The sequence below is a fragment of the Centruroides sculpturatus genome, unplaced genomic scaffold (assembly GCF_000671375.1).
Source record: "Centruroides sculpturatus isolate CEXI.00-Female unplaced genomic scaffold, Cexi_2.0 scaffold1074, whole genome shotgun sequence".
Lineage (NCBI taxonomy): Eukaryota > Metazoa > Arthropoda > Arachnida > Scorpiones > Buthidae > Centruroides > Centruroides sculpturatus.
Window position 1 is genome coordinate 7,342 of NW_019385359.1, and position 24,082 is coordinate 31,423.

Here is a 24,082-nt window from a genome sequence, read left to right on the forward strand (position 1 = left end):
GTATTAGAAAAATATGCAAAACAAAATTCTTTCTTAGTGCACATCAAGCTATTTGTTTGATTTTATTTTATAAATCTGCAGTTTTAAGTTAGGACATATTAATAATATTTATAAAAATATTAGTGTAGAGAGTGTTGAAATGAAATTGTAACATTTGCAAATTCCTGATTGGATTTCTCATTCTGTACTATAAAACTGTGCATGTGCATATTTCAGTAATTTTTTTCTGTGCAAATAATAAAAATAATCATCTATCTAGGAAACCTTAATACTGGATGCAGAAAATAGCACAACAGGAGAGAGAAAGGAAAAGCAATATTATGTGCTAATTTTAACAGTGTCTGTTTAATAATCCTGGCTTTTCACATATTCTCTAACATATTATTCTTATACATTAGAAAAAAGTAGCAAATTTTTTAAGTAATAGTTGCTATGATCACTTGGTTTTAGATTCAAACTATATACAGTACTAGTTGCACCAATAAATTGTTTTGTGTCTCAAAATATAATTCTCAAATTCTGGATATCAAAACGTTGAAAAATTATTTTGTCAACAGTTTGAAGGATCAGTATATCATTGAATAAATATTACTGGTGTGATAACATATATTATTTTTCCTATTCCAAAAGTATATAACTACTGTCAGAGGTATCTACTATGAAACAGGAACAAAAATTTGTTGACTATCAATTGTTTAAACCCGGATAGGAATGTCATCTCATGCTGACATTTGCATTGTTAGAATCTAGGATTGGAATGGGATCTCTCTCTGCAGCTATATCTTGAAGGAGTAGAAATCTTTTCAAATGCAATGGAAACTGCAGTTTATTCACTTTAAAAGCTAGGTTTTCTCCCAGTTTCCGCCTTATGACAATCCGGCAGATATCAACGAGGTTCATTNCCTCTGACAGAGCCGCCGGTAAGTGGGGACAACTAACCCCCTCGGTTCTCACATAAATTTGTCTTTTATATTAAAATAATTGATTACTTATAGGCATCCCTTACATAAATATGGAAATATTAAATTTATCAGTATTATGTCAATATATAATACATTTATTATAAAAGATCAGCACAAATTTGTATTACTTATACTTTGTACATATTAAATTTTCTTACCATGTTTTAACAACAGTTTTAAGATTTCAACTTGTGCCCCTCTAACAGCAATATGCAAAGGTGTATCACCACTGTCATCACGAACATTAACAAATGCTCCTCCATTAAGTAAAAGTTCTGTTAATTGGAGGGAATGGTGCAAGACACTATAATGTAAAAGATGATGAACACCTGTAACTTTGGCTCCATTTTGGATTAACAATTGGACTAGATCACAGTCTTTTTGCCAAACAGCTTCAGACAGAGGAGTATAGCCTTTGGAATAAATTAAGAAATAATATACACACATATATATTTTGAAACTAATCATTTTTATAATAAAATTTTAATTATATCAGATTTTAAATCTTGATATCTTACCATGTATCTCCTCAACATTAACTTTTGCTCCACAATGCAGTAATATTCTGACAACTTGATGATTGGCACGATTAATGGCAAGGAATAAAGGTGTTCGATCTGATGCATCTAAAATATCAATCTTGGCACCAAAATTTAGAAGTTTTTCTACGATACCAGGATATCCTCGACTAGCAGCAATATGAAGAGCAGACGACTTATCACTAAAAACAAATTATATATAAAAAACAGTGTATATTCAGAACATAATATATTTACTCATTTATTACTCACATATTACATTAATTAAATAAAAATTACTTAGTTTTATTTATTTCAAAGTCAATGTTTATCACAACTAAATGCAATAAACATTCAATCTTGATAATTGCAGATAATACCTGATATACCTGGTTTTGCTATTGACACGACTTCCTGCACTAAGCAACATCACTGTAATTTCCTCGTGGCCACGAGAAACTGCCAAATGAAGAGGAGTAATATTCTCACTATCCGATACATTTACTCGACAACCTGAAAATACAAATTAAATGAAATATTTTTTTACAAAAGTTTGTTATTATTTGAATTAAGCAACCTAATGAACACCAAGGATAAATATACAACTTAAGACCCATAAGAAAGGTGAAAATGTACAACCAATAGTAGACTTTAAATTTACTGTATTATATAATTTAGAAAAATTTTTTAAACAAAAGCTCAAAGATTACAAAAATTTGAAATATTCTATTAAAAACACAGATGAATTTTTAGATGAACTCAAGCAAGTAAAAATAGAAAATACGTCAAAAATAGCCAGTCTAGAAGTGACTGATATGTACCCATCAATAAAATGGAATTAATTGAGAACCAACTCAAAAAAATAAATGTAGAACCTGACATTATAGAATTATTGGAATTTACTTATAAGAGTAATTATTTTGAGATAGAAGGAAAATATTATACACAGGAGGATGGAATTAGTATGGGGTTGGTCATTGGACCAGAGCTTGCAGAAATAATAATGATTGATATAGATGAAAAAATTAAAAATATACCAGGTATAAAATATTACAAAAGATATGTTGATGATGTTTTAATTATATACAATGAAGCAAAAGTTAAAATTAAGGAAATAGAAAGAATAATAAACAATATAAATAGAAAAATCCAATTTACAATTGAAGAAGAAAATACAGTTGGCAATAGTATACGATATCTAGATGTCGTAATCACAAGAAAAGAGAATGAGAGAATTTGAGCCTTTCAGAGAACCACGTTCGACTGAAACTACAATAAGATATAATTCTAATATACCTTTGAATATAAAAAAGAATGTTTTTCATATGGAGTATAAAAAAATACAAAATAGAACTAGTAAAGAAATTAATAAAAATAAACATATAAATGATTTTAAAAAAAAATTTAATTTAGATGGGTATCCAATTAGATTAATTAACAAATGGCAACAAAGAATAGATAACACTATCAAAACAAAAGATGAAAAAACAAAAGTAAAAATAAAATATTTAGGTTTTCCATACATAAAACATATGTATGAACAAATAGATACTAAGATGAAGAAAAACAACATGAAACTCACTCCAAAATAAGAAAACTTATTTTCCAGATTGAAAGGTAAACAAAAACCAAAAATAAAGAAGACACGAAAAATATTGTATATAAAATACCATGTAAATGTAAAAACAGCAGTTTTTATATAGGAGAGACGAAACACAAGCTAAAAATACAGGTTAAAGAACATATGTCTGATTTGAAGTATCACTGATTAAATTCTGTATTCCATGATCATTGTGTACTAAACGATTGCAACATTGATAAATCTAAAATACAGATTCTACATAAGGAAAAGAAGACATATCACAGAAAATTTAAAGTGTGTGTTGAGATTATTAAAAATAAAAATAAGAATTGTATAAATAAAAATTTAAGTATCAAAATTAGTGAAAACTGGATAAAAATATTATAAATATGTTAGAGATTATTAGATATAGTTGTGGTGATAATCATCAGCGTTCAAAGTTCATGTATATTTAAATAATAATTGTAAAAATCCGAAGTATTATAGGCTAATATTAATATATTAATAATTTTTTGAGTTTGTACACAACTTTTTATTGAATACCGAAATTGTTTCAAAGTAGTTTACTGAGATATATATGCAAATTAGCAAACCAGATTGTATCGCTGGGATAGCTGTGCACGAGATTTGTCTGTAAATGCTAAAACAGTTATTGTGTGAATTTAGGTGATGAGTCAAGAAATAAATTACAGGTAAAATAGATACTGTTATAAATTGCCTATAAATTTGATTTATTTATTTGAATATTATTTATATTAAACCAAAGTTTGTAAGTCCTGTTGTCAAGTTCAAGACCCGTCAATCTGTTCATTCTTCACTCTATCTATGGAATTTGATTCAGTCCATTACGTATGCAGTCTGTATGTTGTAATTTGTACTTTTAAAGTGTTTTTTTTTTTAAATATGTTATATTTATGAAATTTTTAATTCACATATGTACATGTAAAATTTTCTCATGTTTGATTTTAATGTTTAGTTGGCTGAGGAGGGGCTAATGCCCGAAACGTGACTTGTAACTAGCATACCAACTGAATAGAGACATGAATAATCTGCCAAGTGTTTGAAAGGAGTCATGTTATTGTGTCTGAATAAAGCAAATTAAATTAAAACATGGTTTCATCAGAATCATAAGCAACCTAATATTAAATTTTTGATGCAAATATCAATTGCAAGATAACTTACACATTGTAGAATTTAATAATGCATAAACAAAGCTATCTATCTTCCTTTGAATGTTAACGCCAAATAATTAATGAAAGTATTTTTCTTGATGCAAGACTATTTCCATGATTCTCGTTAAAATTTTATTTTCATTACCTTTTAATTTATCATGAATAATGAATAACAAAATTTGTTATTCTTGAAAAATTAACATATAATTTCTTTAATTACTAAATTAAAATACAAATTTTAAATAAGAAATAGAATACTATATTAATATACCTTAAATTTTTATTCTTAACTCTGGAACTAAAGTATCTTCTGAAAAGGAAATAGTTTTCATTGAGACTTAGTGATTAACTTCCAATAATAAATTCATATTTTCTCATAAAAGCTCATTTTTAGTTTGAATGTTCATGTACAAAGTTATAATTATGTTTTTACATTGATCATATTGTTATAAAAGTAACTGGAAACCTATATTACTGTGAAATAATACTTCATACACATAAATATGCCAAAGCAGCAATACACTCAATATTTATCTGATTAACTACAAGCAATTTGTTTTTTAGAATTAAAGCTGAGATAAAAGTTTAAAATTTAAACTTTTAAATTCTATTGCATAAAATTCTTTATCTGCTACATTCTGATCATTTAATTAATAGTTAATAATTATTTCTAATATACTCCATCTCAGTTAATACACATAATACACATAAGAACTCAGAATTTACTTAAAGTATTTTTTAAAAATCACAGTTTGTGAAACTTTATGATAACTGAATTATAATAGATACAAATTTCCACTAATGAAAAAATTAAGCCAAGATATATGGTAAAAGTTTTAAAGTAGTTTCTGCCATTTATGAATTAAATAACTCTATATGTTTCATGTAATCTATTTGAAATTTTTGGTATAAAACTTCTTATAACTTATCACTCATCTTTATTTGAGCATATTGAAGATTACAATCAGTTCTGGAGAATGATAGGCTCACAGATGCATATTCAGGGAATACATGGATAAATAAAATAACATGAATTTTTAAACTGCTTATAAACGACCAGTATAAAATTTACCACAACATATCAATCAGTACTGTAACAATTTCCAAGAACATAGAACATTAACAGAACAAGAATGGAAAAAATTCACAAAACACACATCTATATTTCACAAACTACAGAACTATCATATAATATTAGTAATATCACAGTTCATGACAGTTCTACAGTCTGTGAAATATTGCATGATATGCAGTATTGTGAAATATAACACAAACAACTACAAAATTACATTTTTGTAAAAATGAAAGAAACAAAAAAAAAAAAAAATTTAAATTAAAGGTGCTGAAAATGGCTCCCTTGTGCTTATAAACACATATCTACATACTTTATCTTACATGGCACACTCATAAGAGATCATTCTAAAAAATTTTAAAAATTTCCAAACAAATGTTGCAATATGTTCTTTAATTTAAACATAAACAAACATCATTACTAAACCCAATACATTTAAAGCTATACACAAACCAAAGCCGAATATTATCGGGCTAGAAACAGATATAACATTAATAATCTATAAGACAATTTGGCACTAGAATTAGGCATTAGGTGCCATCTCTTGATAAATTTAATAATTATAATTTAATTAAATAATTTTTTAAATAATTTAGAACCACTGGGAGAAAAGACTTGGCCCAGAACAGGACTCTAACCCACAACTCCTGCTTACCGTGCAGATGCATTGCCAATTACGCTACCCAGACCTCTGGTCCAATCTCCTCTTCAGCATATATAAGCTTACATTATAACCATCAATGGTTATTACATTGCTGGCTGGGGACACATCCAGCACCCACATCTTTTCTTCCAGTGATTCTAAATTATTTAAAAAATTATTTAATTAAATTATAATTATTAAATTTATCAAGAGATGGCACCTAATGCCTAATTCTAGTGCCAAATTGTCTTATAAATTATTAATGTTATAGCCGTTTCTAGCCCAATAATATTCGGCTTTGGTAATGTATAATTTAAACATATTGTTCTTTACAAAGACAATGTATGGATTGTCTTTGTAAACTGAGATTTCCATTTTACTCTACAAATAATAATCAAGGAGTGTAAAATCAAGCAATTATAATGATCAATTTTGAAATTAATCTATCCTCAAACACTTCAAGTAATAGTGCCAAGAAGATGTAAGTAATTCATGTGTGCAACACCACTATCCTATTGAAAGCGCTGTAGTAAAATTTTTGTTTTCAGTTAAGTATCCAATGACTAGATAAAGAATTCACAACATTCAGCATTATTATTGAAGAATATAGTTATTCAATTTTGAATAATTGTCTTTATAATACAGGTTATTAGCAAGTTTTTTTACCATCTTTTATTTTATGCAAAAAAAACCTTTTTTTCAATTTTACTAATTTTAAATTTTGGAAATTTTGATTGTTTTTATTTCTTTTACAATTAAAATATTAAATTCATAATTAGGTGACTAAATCATGTACACATACAGTATTTTTTAAACATTTATCAAATTACCTGCTTTTAAAAGCATCTCCAATACTTCAACTTTCCCACCTTCTGCAGCATAATGAATAGGCATGCGATCATAAAAATCTGGCAAGTTAACGTCACATTTTCTTCGATGAAAAGTAAATTTTCTTAAGGACTGAAATAATACAAGTCCTCCTAAACTTGGCTGAGGTGGCTCTTTCCAACCATCACTAAGTGAGAGTCTATTTTCTGTCCAACATGAATTATCCTCAGACATACTATTACCTTGATCTCTATTTTCCTAACAAAAATATTTTCCATTTAAGATTTAATTACATAGTAAAAATTAAAAATTTCAAAATTAGCAACCTTACTTGATTTGTTTCATTGTTATCTTGTGTCCATGACAAAAATCCAGGTTCTAAGTAACATTCCAATGATGTAACATCTTCAATTTCTTCATTTTCATAATTATCTTCAGGTGGAAGATAATCTTCTGCATGAAGTAAGACTTCTATTACATCTACATTTCCTAACTGAACTGCTCGGCCTAAAATTGTACGTCCAGAATGAACTAAAATATTTACATTTGCACCTGAATAAAAATAATCATCATTGTTGCATTTAGTCACTGTAAGCTTCAATTAGCATACTGAAGAAGAAATTATATTAAATAATTAAAATATAAAGACATTTACTATAAAATCAGATGTTTGTGCAAATGTGAAATTTAATGATACAATGTGCTAAAACTGAAAAATAGAAATTTAATTTATAAATTAAATATTTAATGGTATTAATGTAGAAAATAAAATACAGTAAAACCCTGATTATCGGAGGTAGCATGGACCAATGTTTCATTTTATTCATGAAATGAATGAATGGCCATAGCCTTTTTGGATTAAAATTTAAGAATATAAAAGATTTATTTAAGCCTTTTTTATACCTTAGTAAATTTAATCATACATAAGAATAATAATTTATTATATAGCTAATATACATACAATAGTTTTATGAATTAAAATGTTTATTGTAGTTATGCTTTAATATGAATGATTTGTCTCATTAAAGTTAAATGATAAAAGGCAACAGAAACAAACCATGCTTTAATATATGTTAATATTTTGAACTTTCTTTTATGAATTAAAAGTGTAAGAAAAGGTATATATTCACTTACAGGCTTGCCTCAGATAATACAGAACTTTGGTTAATCAGGGTTCTATTGTAGTATGTTACGTTAACAAATTCCATATTCTCATCATATAAATTTCATATGATGAGAATATGGAATTTATTTTAGATTATTTAATAATATCAGACATCATCTAAATGTCATTAATTTAAATTTTATAACTAAAGAATGCGTTCAAGATATAAATAATAAAACAATTGTTTAAAAAATGCTTTAATTCATTGATATTTAGTACAAGCCTATTGAATCTAGAGATGGGAGTAGCCAGTCAAATGTTTGATAATACTGTACAGTACATACTAGCGACAGGACACTCATGTCAGACGAACATCACATGTCGCCAAGGTGTTAATTAATTAATGTCCCATCATCTGTAGTGTGTTGTAGTGCAATGGTACAGCTTACAAGTAAATGTATCAGTCAAAGATTATTAGAGTTTTGCATTACAATCATTTTGTGATATTTTAAGTATTTTTCATATAAAAATAGTGGAAACAGTATAAAGTTATAGTTCATTTAGTATTGTGAATACCTCAAATTAAAAAGTTAAGGAGTGTAGGATGAGAGAAGAATTTTGAAGAAAAATATAGCAAGTACTTCAAATGTTTCTAGTGACAAGGAGAGTGAAATGGCAGATAGTAACAAAGATACAAATCCAGGCACTAGTTCTGTTTAAAATATTAAGAGAAAAAGTTTAACCCTTCACCTTAATGACCAACTGCTTTCCATTATTAATCTGATTTTATTTTTATTTTTTGCATTTTCAATAAATTGCTTTTGGGGTTTTTGTCTGCTGCTTTATCTATAATCATTAAAAATAGTCAGGGTTCCAATATTTTTTACTAAAATGAAAAGAGTTCCATGATAAAAATAAGTTGGGAACCACTGCCCTATACAATGCAGTACTTCAACATGTTTACCATGTTTTTCAACTCAAGGTTTATTTTTAACAGCACCTTTATTCCCTGAGGTTTATATGAGGAAATACAGTATAAATATATATAAAGACAGAATGACTATTTTCTATGTAAATAAATTATTTATTTACCTCTTCTTAGAAGTTCCTTTACACATTCTACATTGTTGTTATTGACAGCTTCATATAGTTCTTCTTCTAAAGTGGACATGGTCTCAAACACTTCTATAAAAAACGTTAATACAAACAAAAATAATTTAAAATATTTAATGAAATTATTCTTATAGATCATTCTTTGTATTTTAATTTATACAATATAACTAAGACACTTATTTTTTGAAAGTCAAAATTATTTTTTCCAGTTTAATAATTTTACAGCTTACATCATTTCTATAAAATTTACACTTCAGAGAAAATGAGTTTTGAAAATGTTAAAATTAATTAAATATTTTCATTTCTAGAAATTAAGATGGATTGTTCAAACAATTTAAAATGTTTTTATTAAATAAACCATAAAAATAAAAACAATAGTAATTTTAAATTTTATTAACAGTAATCAGTTTTATGGAAAACTCAAAACATACAATAATACCATTATTTACCATAGATTTCTAATATTCATTTAGTGTTTTTAATGTATCATTGAAAATAATGTCAATATCTAAAATATTTCCTCAAGATAAGATTTTTGTTATATTTTGCCAAAAACATTTACAATATATTACAATATATGATTATGTATTTCTGAGACCATGTCTTCCTTTATTTGTTTTTTCTTCACTACTAGGTGCATTAATAGACACAAGGCATTTTACATCATCTTTATTGTGAATCTTCCTTTGCATTTCAGGCAATGGTCGCTCTTCCGTTGGCATGACATCTGGAATTTTCTTTAGGTTGTGTTGATACATATATATTTTTGACAAGACTATGTCTTGTTTATAAAATTGTACTGCCCAATGTTCTTACCAGCATAGAGGTATGAAGGAGTACATGTCGCGAGTTGATATTTGGCAAGAGTAATAGGTGCCCAAATCATTTGTGCATAAAAAAATCCAGACTCATAGATAGTCGGGGGACTAAGAATTGAGTCAAAATAAAATACAAAATGGTGATTCCTCTTCTACAAACAGGCAAAACAGCCACCTCACCCCACCGAAATCAGGTAGGGGAGAGTACCACCCACAGTCATTCTAAGAAGTGAACTCTGACCTTAGGACTGAACACACAGTTTCTTCTATGTTAAATAAAATTTGTAATCTAATTTTGTAAATTTGGGAGTGCTTCAAATATTCAAGTGGTTTTTTTTTAACATTTTATCTAGTATAGTAAAATCGTAGGACCAATAAAAATTTGACGTTATATTAGAATTGTCGTTACATTCGATGACATTATAATTGGGTTAAACTGTATATTGTTTGTGCAAAATACAAAAATAATTTTGGACAATACGATAGCCACGATTATTTTTTCAAAAACGGGAACTTTTCGTTATGCATCGACAAAAGTTCAACCCAGGCCAACACACAACAGAGAGAAATTTTGAAATTAGATAGGTTAATTTCATTGAAGATGCATTGTGACGATCTCATGGTCGTGGCTGGCAAAGTTTGAACGATTGCACCCAAAAGCAGCGATATCAAAGAAAATAGGAGAATGAGAATGAGACCTGCCTTGAGCATCAAAGTGATTCCATCTCTGAGACATAGTCTTGTCCCAAATACGGTTTTGCTGTTTTACTTGTTTTGTTTAAAATTATGTATTTACAGTTAAAATCGTTAAAGTATCATTGCAGTTTAAATCATAAATATAATTTCAACACAACCTAAAGAAAATTCTGGATGTCATGCTGACAGAAGAGGGGCCTTTGCCCAAAACACATATCAGCCTATAGAAGATTCACAATAAAGATGATGTAAAATGCCTTGTGTATATTAATGCACTTAGTAGTGAAGAAAAATATATATATATATGATTCATTTATTTTATTATCAGTAGACACAGAATGCTGCACCATACCATACAAAATGAATGCAGAATGCAGAATGATGCACCATACAAAACATGTAGAAATTTTTCATTTTTTTAATACTGTATTACAACTTAATGCATAACTTACATTAAAATATTGAGTTTTGAACTAGACATAAAACATACCAAACTAATTTAATTTAATATAATTTAAACTGTTTATTATACCTATTTATTAAAATACTATAGAAAAAATTTTCTTCTTTTTCCCAGTTTATTGAGATAACATCCACATAAATGGGCCACTGATTAATTGGGTTAAATAATCTATTCTTTGATATGGTCCAATTAAGTGCATTCTACTGTATATAAATATCTTTTACCTATATGATCTGATTTTATATCTAGGTTTGTTTGTTAATTTATGGCAACACAACACTTGGGCAATCTAGTGCCTTCTGAGAGGTCTTTTTAAGGGTAACTAGTCCCTATTTATGCATTACAGACATGGAGAAAACCTGGAAAACTCCACATGGCCAGCCCATCATGGAAGGCACGAATCCATGACCAAACTCCCAGTGTTCAGGGAACAGAACTGCTTGGCCACTGATGGGCCTTATATCTAGGATTGTCTTTACAGATTTCTCTTTATCCAAAAAACATTTTTGAAGTTTATAACATAGCACAATTTAATTTTACAAAAAGATAAATAAAATAAAATATTTGTTTTAAATATTTACATAATAAGTGTACAAATTTTATAAAAATAACACAAAAGTTAAATAAATAAAAAAACCTATTCAAAAATTAAAAATTTAGCTATTTTAAAATTTTAAAATTATATATTTTTTCATTTATATCTATTTATATCATTATCTTTAATCTCTGATTACTTTTAAGAGATTATCTTTTATTGCTTTTAAGAAATTTTCTTTTTATTTTGATAAAAAAAAAAAAAAGATTTATTACATAAATACATTTTTCAATTTTTTTTTAAATCAAAATTTCTATATTGTAACATCTTTCTAAAACAATTCAATGTCAGATGGTACTACTTTATTATTATTTGTTTTTTTCAGCCAAAAATAACATTAAATCAATTTAGACTGCTGATTTATTGTTTTCATTGAATCAATTGCAATTTATGTAGTCCAAAACTAAAACTAACATCTGAATAATATATAGGAAAACATTTCAAACTATTTCTACCATCATCAGCTAAATAGATTTAAAATTCTTCTAAATAAACAATCATAAGTATTAAAATACTTCAATTCACTTTTGGTTTATGAATCATGAAAGATACTCTGAATCCCAATAAAATAATTAATATTAACATACCGTATGTTTTAAGAATTGAATATAATTTAATATAGAAGAAATAATTTATTAAATTTGTTTAAACACTAAAGAAACTGTAACAAATGACAATTATAATAATGATAACAAGTATGGTTTTAATATATATATATATATATATATATATACTGTATATAGGGATTAACTAGTCAAATAGCCAAAAGTCAATAATATTTTAAATTTGGCAAATAAGTTTTACAGATCATTTTGCCAAGACAATATCTACTTCTCATAAACTATACATTCCAGCATTCTACTTTTCTGGCACTCTTATTCTGCCTTAGATACAAGTTAGCAACAAAATATCCCATGCTTGAATCTGATTTCACAACTATCCAGTATCAGCAGTATCAGATATTTAATGTCAAGTATCAAGTCAATCATTTACTTTCACACATCACTGGGTAGCAGGAGTTTAGTCATAGAGTTCAATCATGTTGTAATTCCTACTATGGAGCAAAGCCATATATTCTTGCTGCTGCCATGCAATTACCAGAAAGATTGGAAGATTGCAATAAATTCTGTACATTTCAGCTTATCCAGCATCATATATCTGGCATCTGAACTGGACAACATTAGGATTTTGTCTTATTATCTTTAGACAGGTATCTTGTAACTAGTTGCCAGACAAATGTGTAAAATTCTCTCATAATCCTATACACTTCATAATCAGCTATCCAGTATTTTATGTGGTATGTAAAAAACAATACTAATACTCGACCTTCAATGTTGCAGTTGTTCAACAGAGTTTCCAGTTGTGCCATAATTATTAGATTTTAATATAATTTTAAATGACTCCAGAAAAAATAAATTCATTTGCCATAATTCATAATTTTAAAATGAATTTGCTTAATTTAGTTTTAATTATGTATTTTGCATATAAAAGATAAAAGTAAGTTATGTACTCTAATTTTTAGTAACAATCTGACAGTGAAATTATAGTACAATCTTAATAATCTACCATTTGCTAGTTTGACATGTCCAGTAATCCAACACTAGTCAACTTTCTGGTATTACTGCCACTGCTGCCAAGTAATAGACAAGATTCCCACTAGTTCAAACTCCATTTCTCACTAAATGTGGAATAGTATTGAGCCTGAGCATGAACACTCAAATGGGCATAATATTAAAGATTGTTGCATTCATTATTTTAGGCTGCACAAAAAATACAGTATCTTATAATACAATACTGTTTAAACATAAAAATCAATTCCCAAAAATTCCTTCCAACAAAATCCAGCAACTGGTTACTTAACCCTTATCCGATCGACATTTAAAAGTTTGGTGGCACCATCTGTTATGTTATTTTATTAAAAACTTTTTATATTTTTAATTATTATAAAATGACAAAAAGCTTAATTTTGAGTATAGTGATTTATTTCATAAAAAATTGTAAATGCTACTAACAGGTAAAATCATCACTAAGTCTGACCCTACTCAAGGTATGACACTTGACCCTATTTATCTCCCCACCCTGTCAACCTTTAACTACCAAAATTTAATAGTATCAATCCTCCTAATACACAAACCTCCCTGCAAAATATAAAAAATTTTGGAAGCTCATTTTTTGACCAATTGTCACACTTTCCCTCTGTTATATATGTTACTGTAAAAGCCCATATACTGGTAAATCCTAGGTTTTACTTGAAAATCTTCGAATTTACCAATGTGAGTTGGTAAATGTAAGGATTTTTATAAAGTGAGATGATTTTTCGGACTTTTACCATTAGAATTTGGTACATGCTAGGTTTTACTAAAGACGATTAGTAAATGTTGGTTTTGGAAATAAAACTATGAGTATTTTAATAATCATTTATTGCAACTATTATAAACTTACTAAACTTATTAATAACTAGCTATTTATTAATAACTAGTGAAACAGTTTAAAAATACTTTTTTAACGTAACAAAAATTAAATTATCTTGTAAAAAATAATGTAATAGCCTACCCGGCTAAGCTAATCAGTAATCACAGTATTTTTTCTAATCATTTGGTATTCATTGTTCATTTAATAAAAGTAAAAAAGGATTTTATTTGTTACAACATGGAGAGCTATCATGGCATTTAGAATTATAAAGTAATCCTGATGACTTGCAAGCGCACTTCTTCGTTAGGCATTTTTTTAAGCAGTTGCACTTCTTGAAACCTTGTCATCCAGTCAAAGACAATTTTGCGACAACTTCTCGAAGACTAACTTCTTTACCTTTAATTTAACCCCTTCTGACTCATTTTCAACAATGCTTTCTTCCTTGTCCTGTTCGATTGCATTTTCGACATCATTATTTTGTTCCATATTGTCATGCAAATGCAACAACTTCTCTAAATCTTCTTCAGATCTTATAACTCTAATCATATCACTAGGGATTGCTGAAGCTGCAAGGTCCATTATCATTGGACAACCAAACATTGTTTCGTAGGGGGAACATTTGATTCCCTCATGATATGCTCTATTTTTCATTGCCTGAATGAATCTTAAATCCTCTGACCACTTTGATAACTGATTGGTTTCCATCCACGTACTCAACATATTTTCTATGTCTTGATTAGCACGCTCCGCTGATCCTTGACTTTGGCCATGTCTTGCCTTTCCATGTACGATTTTTACATCCGGCCACATGGAGCATAAACTCTCAATAACTTGGTTAGAGAATTCTCGACCATTATCGGAATGAAGGATGCTCGGCGCTCCAAAAGTGGTAAAAATATCCAAAAGATGGTATGCAACTTCTACGGCGCGTTTAGTTTGAAGCGCACGAAGGATCACAGATTTGGTAAGATGGACTTGGTAAACTAAAATAAATTTATAATTTCTATCTGGGGTAGTTTGTAGATCTATTAGATCAACCTGACAGCGTGAGTTCATTTCACTGTGAAGTATAGGTCTGACGACAATGCCCTTTTTCAAATTCTTCTGTTTCTTTTGGCAAGGTTGACATAGCTTCAAATATGTCATAGTAGCCTCAACTGTTACATTTTTATACTTGCAGTTACATTCCTTAAGCATCCATGTCCTTCCACTGTGGCCAACAGCAACATGTGTTTCTTCGAGAATATTGAATAAGTCCTCGTAACAAATATAATATCTTATTTCTCCATCCTCCTCCTTCGTAGGCGCAATTAGTTTTTCTTCGCCGCCTATAGTCAAAATTTTGTAATGCTTTATACGCCTGTAATGAACAGCTTGTTTCTTTTTCATGTTCTTTGCAGCTTTTACTTCCTCCAAACACTTTGCGTATTTGTCCCTATTAAGTAAAAGTTATTATCTTTCTTGCTTGCAATGAGCTCGTCCATTATTTCATAAAATTTCCATTTCACACTCATCCTGATTCATAAATAACTTTTAGACAGAGAAATCTCAAACAAGATTAGAATTAATATGCGCTTTCTAACGTGTCAAATGATGAAATGTGGCGAGCGAAGGCGATGACGCGGTGCGGTGCAGAAAGCGAGGACTATTTTTTCAGCATTTACCATGTCTCTGAGGTAAAACCTAAGATATACCGAGTAAATGCTGATAAAAGTTCGAAATTAGCGATGATCGCAGAACATTTCGAACTTTTACCACAAAGATTTGCAATTCTTAGGTTTTACTGGAAGATCTTAGGATTTACCATAGTTCGAGCATTTACAGTAACATATATATATAACAGAGCCGGAAAAGTAATACTGTATGATTCACTAAATCTCTTATTTAATTTAATGGTAATCCATTAACTTGCAACATGATTACTGGAATGTTCAGATGTTCTGATCAGTAGTCCAACTTGTGTTTTGCTGTGACATTAACAGTGAACTCCACAATGTCAAATTCATTTATGTGCTCAACTATTTTCATTACATCAATTTCATTCATATTTTTATTACTTAAATTATTTCATTAAAATATGAGAAATTCCAATAATATAACAATTTCCTTAATCCAACACTCTTCTGGTTTCATATATATATATATATAAGCATAGTAGTATCCTTATGAAATATAAGCATCAAAATTGTCATTCCTCATAACTAATTAAAATCAGAGTTCTATCTATGACACATCATCTACACAGTCTGCCAATCATACAAAGTAGCAAACTGGAAATATCACCATTACAGTATTTCTCTTTCACTTACAAGATTTGATTGATATTTAAAATACTTACAGCATATTTTAAGCAAAAAGTTTGTCATAATCTGTATATATTTTAAGAGAAGTTATATATTTATTAAATATTTTCCTAATTACTATCATATTTATAGTTGTTTGAGATGAAAATGATTTCTATTCTATGAACAGTAATAATGACAGCATATTTAATTCTTATTGAATAAATATCACTAAAATTTTCTTCTTAATATTAAGGTGACCAACTATTTTACAATGAAAAGGAGGACACAAATAAATTGAAGGAAAAACTATCGTAATAAAAGAAATATTTTATTCATTGCAACAATAATACACTATAATAATATCTATTGCATGTATATGTGCCATGTAATATTTCAGTAAGAAGTACACAAAGCCACTTCCACAAAGTGCACTCTCTCAAAGTCTTTTGTGTGGAGCGTATGTGTCTCATAATCACATCTTGCAGCACTGTACCAAGCCTTGATGAATCATCCATTAAATACAAACACATCACATACAACAGATCAGCTTGGCATCAATCAAATATGGAGATTTACAGATTAGTCTTCAAATATCAAAAAAGAGGACATGTAGGAGGACACTTTTCGAGGAGGACTTTTTAAAAAAGGAGGACAATTGGTCACCTTATTAATATGCAAAATTTAATATTTAAGCAAATACAAACAATAACCTTATTTATTCTTTTATTGATTTTTCAATCATTTATTTTACACACACACACTTTACTTTAAAATTTAAAAAATTTATAAAAACATCAAAAATAATTTTTTTTAATTTGTAATTACACTGGCTACATAAAAAATAATTTTACATTAGTAAAACAATGTAAAATTATCACTTAATGTATAAATATTTTGTTTTTCTCCTTTTAATATTACATTAATTTAAAAAGTTTTTAATTTTATCACTTTTACAAAATGTAAAAATTTACCTTTCACTCTTTCCTTTATATGTAATGAGGTTAATAAAATGAACTGTTGAAGACTTTACAACACTCATTCTCATTTAATCACATCTTCAAGAAAAATAAAATTTTCTCTTTAGATCCATACCTAATTTGAAAAATTGAATATAATTATCTAAGTAATAAAATGAACATTACAAATTTAAATATATAATTGAAAATATTTTAATATATCTTACTTCTCAAAACAATTAGAATAAAACTCATCAGAATGCTACATTATTATGCTACAAAATTTAAAAAAATCATATTTTTATTTTTCAAATAATGTACTTTAAAGTTTTAAAATTTTCTAATTGAAATCAAAGCAAAATTTTTAATTTATATATGTTATTCATATCTGATTCTAAGTTTTGCATTAAAGTAAAATTTAAAATTCTTACTTAAAGCAAAATTTTTTCATTTAAGTACATATTATATTTTTATTCAGTTATATTTTATTAACTTATATAATGTAAGTGTTTAGGAATTATTATTGGAAGTACAGTAATACTCCGATTAACCAAGATCCTGCATTATTCGTGTGAAACTTGTAAGTGAATACCTTACTTTTCTTATACATAGTTCATAAAAGCTTTACTATGAATGCACCAAGAGTATACAGTAAACATCACAGTGCTTTTAACCTTGACTGTACTGTGTGTGTGACTGAGGCTGAAGTAACTGACCACTTTGGCAAAGAATACAGGAACTGATATAAAACAAAACTAAAGAATTTTTTTAAATAAAGTGTAAAATGATAATATACTGTACATTAAAAAATAATGTTTCTGTTACCTTTTATTATTTAAATTCAATATGACACAAATCATTCATATTAAAATGATGTATTACTATACATTTTTATTACACATTATATTCATAGAACAATTGTATGTATTAGCTGTATAATAAATGATGTAAAAAATGTTATTCTTATGTATGATTAAGTTCATTAAGGTATAAAAAGAGAGACTTAAAACTTATACCAAGTAAATCTTTTACATTCATAATTTTAAATCCAAAATGGCCATGGCCATCCATGTTATCTGAGTTTTTGGTCGTCTGAGGTAACATCAGTCCATATTACTTCAGATAATCAGTGTTCTACTGTACTACAAAAAAAATCTAAAACAGATTAAGCAGAATAATAATGCATTTTATTTAGATAAGTAAGTACTCATTTATAAAATAACCACTTAAAACAAAATACAGCACAATCCAGTCATTTGCTAGTCTGGCATGTCCAGTAATCCAATACTAATTGACTCTCTAGTATTATTGGCACTGTTGCCAAATTGTAAACAAGCTTCCCACTAGTTGAAATTTTAGTTCCCACTAAATGTGGGATAATATCAAGTCCAAACTTGGTTATGGTATTAAAAATTGTTTGACTTATTGATAATCTTAGGCTGCTCAAATTGATTGCTCTCCTTTCACATTTTCTTGCTATTCTATGCATTTGATTAATACAATCAATGAACTAACAACATGCAGATAAACAAATAAGACTTAAATTTTCAAATTCCATATTTAAAATAATTAGCTAAGCACTTGATCTTATTTATTTTTCTGTTCGTTTCAATGATGATTGCTATAAATTTCTAAATTATCTACAAAATTAAAAACATTAAATCTATAAACCAGCAAATTTCTATAACAAGTGCAAACATTTTGCCCATGTTGAACAAGCATCATCAAGCAAACATTTGCACTTGTTATAAAAATTTGCTGGTTTATAGATTTAATGTTTTTAATTCTAATTTAACCAGTTTTAAATGGCAGTTTTCTTCTAGTTACAAAATACAGGAAAGAATAAAAAAAGGGATGAAAACCGAAGGTTAATTTCAAAATCAGCCACATTCACAGCCCTTATCTTTCAGAACAAGAAAAAGTGGAGTTAGCTGTTTTTGAAACTCTACATCTCAAATATTTTCTTTCCAAACAATAAAACCATTGAATTCATTTTTAATTCCAATAATCTCCTTAACCTGACACTCTTCTGGTCTCATACATGTTGGATTACCAAAATTATATAGTATATAAATGTCTAAAATTAATTATTAAATAATATATTTCTATGAGTCTAACAATAAAATTTAATTATTATATGCCTTCCATTTGAATTTTTTTTTAAAATAAATAATTACACCAAAATCATTTCTAATGTATGTAATGAAAAATGGTTTAAAAAAATATTTATTTTCATTAAAAAGTCATTATTATTGAAAGTACAGGTACTTTTCTATTTTTAGAAATACATATTTTTAGTGAAATACATTTCTATTCAAAACAGAAATGGCACTTTAGCATAATACATTACAACAATTAATTTATTTATTTATTTTTAAAATTATTGAATTTTATAGACAATAGAGACTTTCTGTAGTATTCAGAATTATCATCATTATAAATATTTTTTTGACAGGAATACCAGTTATTAGTTTGTGTGATAAAACTGTTATAATGACTGCTAAATAACATGCAATCTTACTTATTATATTAAATATACACTAAAAAGTCATAATAATGAATTAGAAGTGATAAAATATAATATTACATATCTAAAACCACAATTAGATTTTTTTATGTATCTAAAAATGATGCATTTATTAAGATAAAATGTGTCTGATCCTGTTTCACTTATGCTTATAAGTTTCTTTATGCATGTATATAATCAAACTATAAAACAAAAAGTTTGTCTTGTCTTCAATTCAATATATTATCATATGCAAGTAGAATGGATAGTTTATTACATTCAATTCAATACCCAAATGTAATAATTGCATTTATTATAATACTACATAATTAAAAAAAAATTATCAATTGATATTGGAAATATTGACGTATGCAAATTCTACATCTTATTTTCTACAGTATAATAATTTCTATTGTATTAGTAGATTTGCCAATATGGAATTTATTTATATTACTATCTAGTATAACTCTGTCCCGATCCACATAGATATCAAAGTAGATATAGCACACCCCAAAATATGCTATGAAATCAATTAAGAAAAAAATATCTATTTCTCTTGGTTGATGCTTAGTAATTACTTTGCTTAATTTAATTGCTTAGTAATGCATAATTTTCAAATATGCATTACTAAGCAATTAAATTAAGCAAAAGTAAATAAGTACAAATAAATTATTTTTTATAATGTAAAATTTATTTTCTTTACAAAAACATACTACAGTGGAACCTCGATTATCCGGACCTCTATTATCTGGATTTTCGATTATCTGGATTGTTCAAAATAAACAAAAATTTTACGAATTTACTGATTTGCACTTGGCGAATTACGACACTGTTTATGTACGTGATGGAATGCATAATTTTTTTATTTCAACAACGTCTCACTCGGCACATTGGCCGTAAACTCTTAAATATATTTTGCGTTGTAATAAAAATATAACTTGACATACATATTTATAAATAATTTATATTCAAATTACATCATTTCTATGACCAAGGGCGGCGTAAAGCATGGGAAACGTGGGCCAACGCCTCTGCCTCGCGGTCCGAAGGACCTCGTGCTTCGAAAGTTTATGCATTACTTAAAAGCCGAGAACGTGACGAAAAAAATTTTTCTTGTCATAAAGTGATAAATAGTTTGTCAAATTTCTTTTCATAAAAAGTAGTTTCAACTGCTTTTTATTTTATAAAATCCGTCTTCTTGAGCCACCAGAGGCCTTTTAAACAATAGCTAGTCTGTTAGCGCTGGTCAGTAGTAGTCCAAATTCAATACGAACGTTTGTTTCTTAAAAATTTGATCACGATTTAAATACAGTATTTATTTTTAATACTACCGATATGTCATCGAAAAGAAAACGTGTTGTATTATCATTAAAAGACAAATTAAAGTATTTGTTTCGATTATCCGGATTTTTCCTTATCCGGACTACCTTCATCCCCAATTAGTCCGGATAATCGAGGTTCTACTGTATTTAATAAATGAATGCCATTTATTTTCAGATCACTTTAATTTTTAATTCAGTAAACTTGTTTTACTTTATATATATTGTGATCTATAAAAAGTTACCTGAAGTTAGAAAAATCAATTTTTATTTTTTGAGAGCCTCTTACTCTACAGATTAGGAAGAATATATAAGATGGCATTTATAGCTAAAAATGTTACTAAAACATTACTAAAATCATTTGGTGTTGAAACCTAAATATTGACTATTTCAACCATATTTAATCATTCTTTTACTTTACAGCAAAATTTACTTTTTCAATTTAAGATAGCTTCTCATAGAGTCCATCACATATATATTTAAAAATTAAAATTAAATTAAAGTAGCTGGTCTTTATTTATTGAATTTAAGCATTTTTTATGGCATTNGTTTAGGAATTATTATTGGAAGTACAGTAATACCCCGATTAACCAAGATCCTGCATTATTCGTGTGAAACTTGTAAGTGAATACCTTACTTTTCTTATACATAGTTCATAAAAGCTTTACTATGAATGCACCAAGAGTATACAGTAAACATCACAGTGCTTTTAACCTTGACTGTACTGTGTGTGTGACTGAGGCTGAAGTAACTGACCACTTTGGCAAAGAATACAGGAACTGATATAAAACAAAACTAAAGAATTTTTTTAAATAAAGTGTAAAATGATAATATACTGTACATTAAAAAATAATGTTTCTGTTACCTTTTATTATTTAAATTCAATATGACACAAATCATTCATATTAAAATGATGTATTACTATACATTTTTATTACACATTATATTCATAGAACAATTGTATGTATTAGCTGTATAATAAATGATGTAAAAAATGTTATTCTTATGTATGATTAAGTTCATTAAGGTATAAAAAGAGAGACTTAAAACTTATACCAAGTAAATCTTTTACATTCATAATTTTAAATCCAAAATGGCCATGGCCATCCATGTTATCTGAGTTTTTGGTCGTCTGAGGTAACATCAGTCCATATTACTTCAGATAATCAGTGTTCTACTGTACTACAAAAAAAATCTAAAACAGATTAAGCAGAATAATAATGCATTTTATTTAGATAAGTAAGTACTCATTTATAAAATAACCACTTAAAACAAAATACAGCACAATCCAGTCATTTGCTAGTCTGGCATGTCCAGTAATCCAATACTAATTGACTCTCTAGTATTATTGGCACTGTTGCCAAATTGTAAACAAGCTTCCCACTAGTTGAAATTTTAGTTCCCACTAAATGTGGGATAATATCAAGTCCAAACTTGGTTATGGTATTAAAAATTGTTTGACTTATTGATAATCTTAGGCTGCTCAAATTGATTGCTCTCCTTTCACATTTTCTTGCTATTCTATGCATTTGATTAATACAATCAATGAACTAACAACATGCAGATAAACAAATAAGACTTAAATTTTCAAATTCCATATTTAAAATAATTAGCTAAGCACTTGATCTTATTTATTTTTCTGTTCGTTTCAATGATGATTGCTATAAATTTCTAAATTATCTACAAAATTAAAAACATTAAATCTATAAACCAGCAAATTTCTATAACAAGTGCAAACATTTTGCCCATGTTGAACAAGCATCATCAAGCAAACATTTGCACTTGTTATAAAAATTTGCTGGTTTATAGATTTAATGTTTTTAATTCTAATTTAACCAGTTTTAAATGGCAGTTTTCTTCTAGTTACAAAATACAGGAAAGAATAAAAAAAGGGATGAAAACCGAAGGTTAATTTCAAAATCAGCCACATTCACAGCCCTTATCTTTCAGAACAAGAAAAAGTGGAGTTAGCTGTTTTTGAAACTCTACATCTCAAATATTTTCTTTCCAAACAATAAAACCATTGAATTCATTTTTAATTCCAATAATCTCCTTAACCTGACACTCTTCTGGTCTCATACATGTTGGATTACCAAAATTATATAGTATATAAATGTCTAAAATTAATTATTAAATAATATATTTCTATGAGTCTAACAATAAAATTTAATTATTATAAAGATATTTTACAGAATATTTTGCATATATATCTAAATAAGTGTTTCTAAAACATATTTTTTTTTACATATATTTTACAAGATATCTATCTGTCTGATGTACTGTACACAAAATTGTATATAAACATATATGTTTACAATATGCAGACCTAACTTTGTACATAATACTATATATAAACAGCAATTTTTTGTATTACAAGTATCTATACGAGAAATATCTATCTATAATATTTCATAGTATACTCCTCGTGTATATATATAATATATATATATTGCAGTATATATATACTGCAATAAAAATGAAGTTTCTGCACAGTTAACTAAAACATAATTGTTAATTGTTTGATGCTGCTATATATATTGTGTGAACCACCATTATCTCTATAAATAAAGTACCAAAATTTCTGCATTAGTTTTAATTACTTTCAACTAGCTGTTTTCAAATTAATAGTGTATTAATTATATGCAAATATTTATATATATATATATTCCTTCTATTTTTATATGTATATTGTATATGATAAACTGCATTTATTCAGGTAATTGCAAACATCAGATTTCTTTCAGTAATACTTTATATGTTAACAAATACATTTTAAATAGTTATTTTTTAATATGTGAATATATCCAATATTGTTTACATATTATGAAACATGAAGATTTAAGAAATTCAAAATATTAAAACATTGCATAAATTAGACATTGTTTATTGCACTTATTAAATATATAATATACCTATATCAGAGATATTTCTTTCGAGAAAGCCTGCAGAAAAGATTCAAAACCTTTGGAAACATTACAAACCACTATCAAGCGTCATTGTGTCGCCCCTCCAGCCATACCAATATCAATTTTCGCAT

At 27.5% G+C, this 24,082-nt stretch overlaps 2 protein-coding genes across 7 annotated transcripts; both read right to left on the minus strand.

Moving 5' to 3' along the window:
- Nucleotides 1-1,029: 1,029 nt before the first annotated feature.
- On the minus strand, nucleotides 1,030-24,082 carry LOC111638083 (ankyrin-1-like). 6 transcript variants are annotated; one of them, XM_023383712.1, is made up of 9 exons: nucleotides 23,958-24,060; nucleotides 17,448-17,495; nucleotides 17,236-17,356; nucleotides 8,975-9,067; nucleotides 7,109-7,329; nucleotides 6,780-7,035; nucleotides 1,861-1,993; nucleotides 1,481-1,683; nucleotides 1,031-1,375 (listed from the first exon to the last, which is right to left on the minus strand). In XM_023383712.1, exons 4-9 carry the CDS (start codon nucleotides 9,051-9,053, stop codon nucleotides 1,107-1,109), a joined length of 1,161 nt encoding a protein of 386 aa, XP_023239480.1. In that variant the 5' UTR covers nucleotides 9,054-9,067; nucleotides 17,236-17,356; nucleotides 17,448-17,495; nucleotides 23,958-24,060; the 3' UTR covers nucleotides 1,031-1,106. The 6 variants fall into 6 exon arrangements, with proteins under 6 accessions (XP_023239484.1, XP_023239481.1, XP_023239480.1 ...); XM_023383716.1 differs by lacking the exon at nucleotides 17,448-17,495 and having other exon boundaries at nucleotides 1,030-1,375; nucleotides 7,109-7,284; nucleotides 8,975-9,064; nucleotides 23,958-24,082; XM_023383713.1 differs by lacking the exon at nucleotides 17,448-17,495 and having other exon boundaries at nucleotides 1,030-1,375; nucleotides 8,975-9,064; nucleotides 23,958-24,082.
- Nucleotides 14,331-15,368, minus strand: LOC111638080 (KRAB-A domain-containing protein 2-like). Its single transcript, XM_023383707.1, has one exon. The coding sequence runs from the start codon at nucleotides 15,366-15,368 to the stop codon at nucleotides 14,331-14,333; it is 1,038 nt and encodes a 345-aa protein (XP_023239475.1).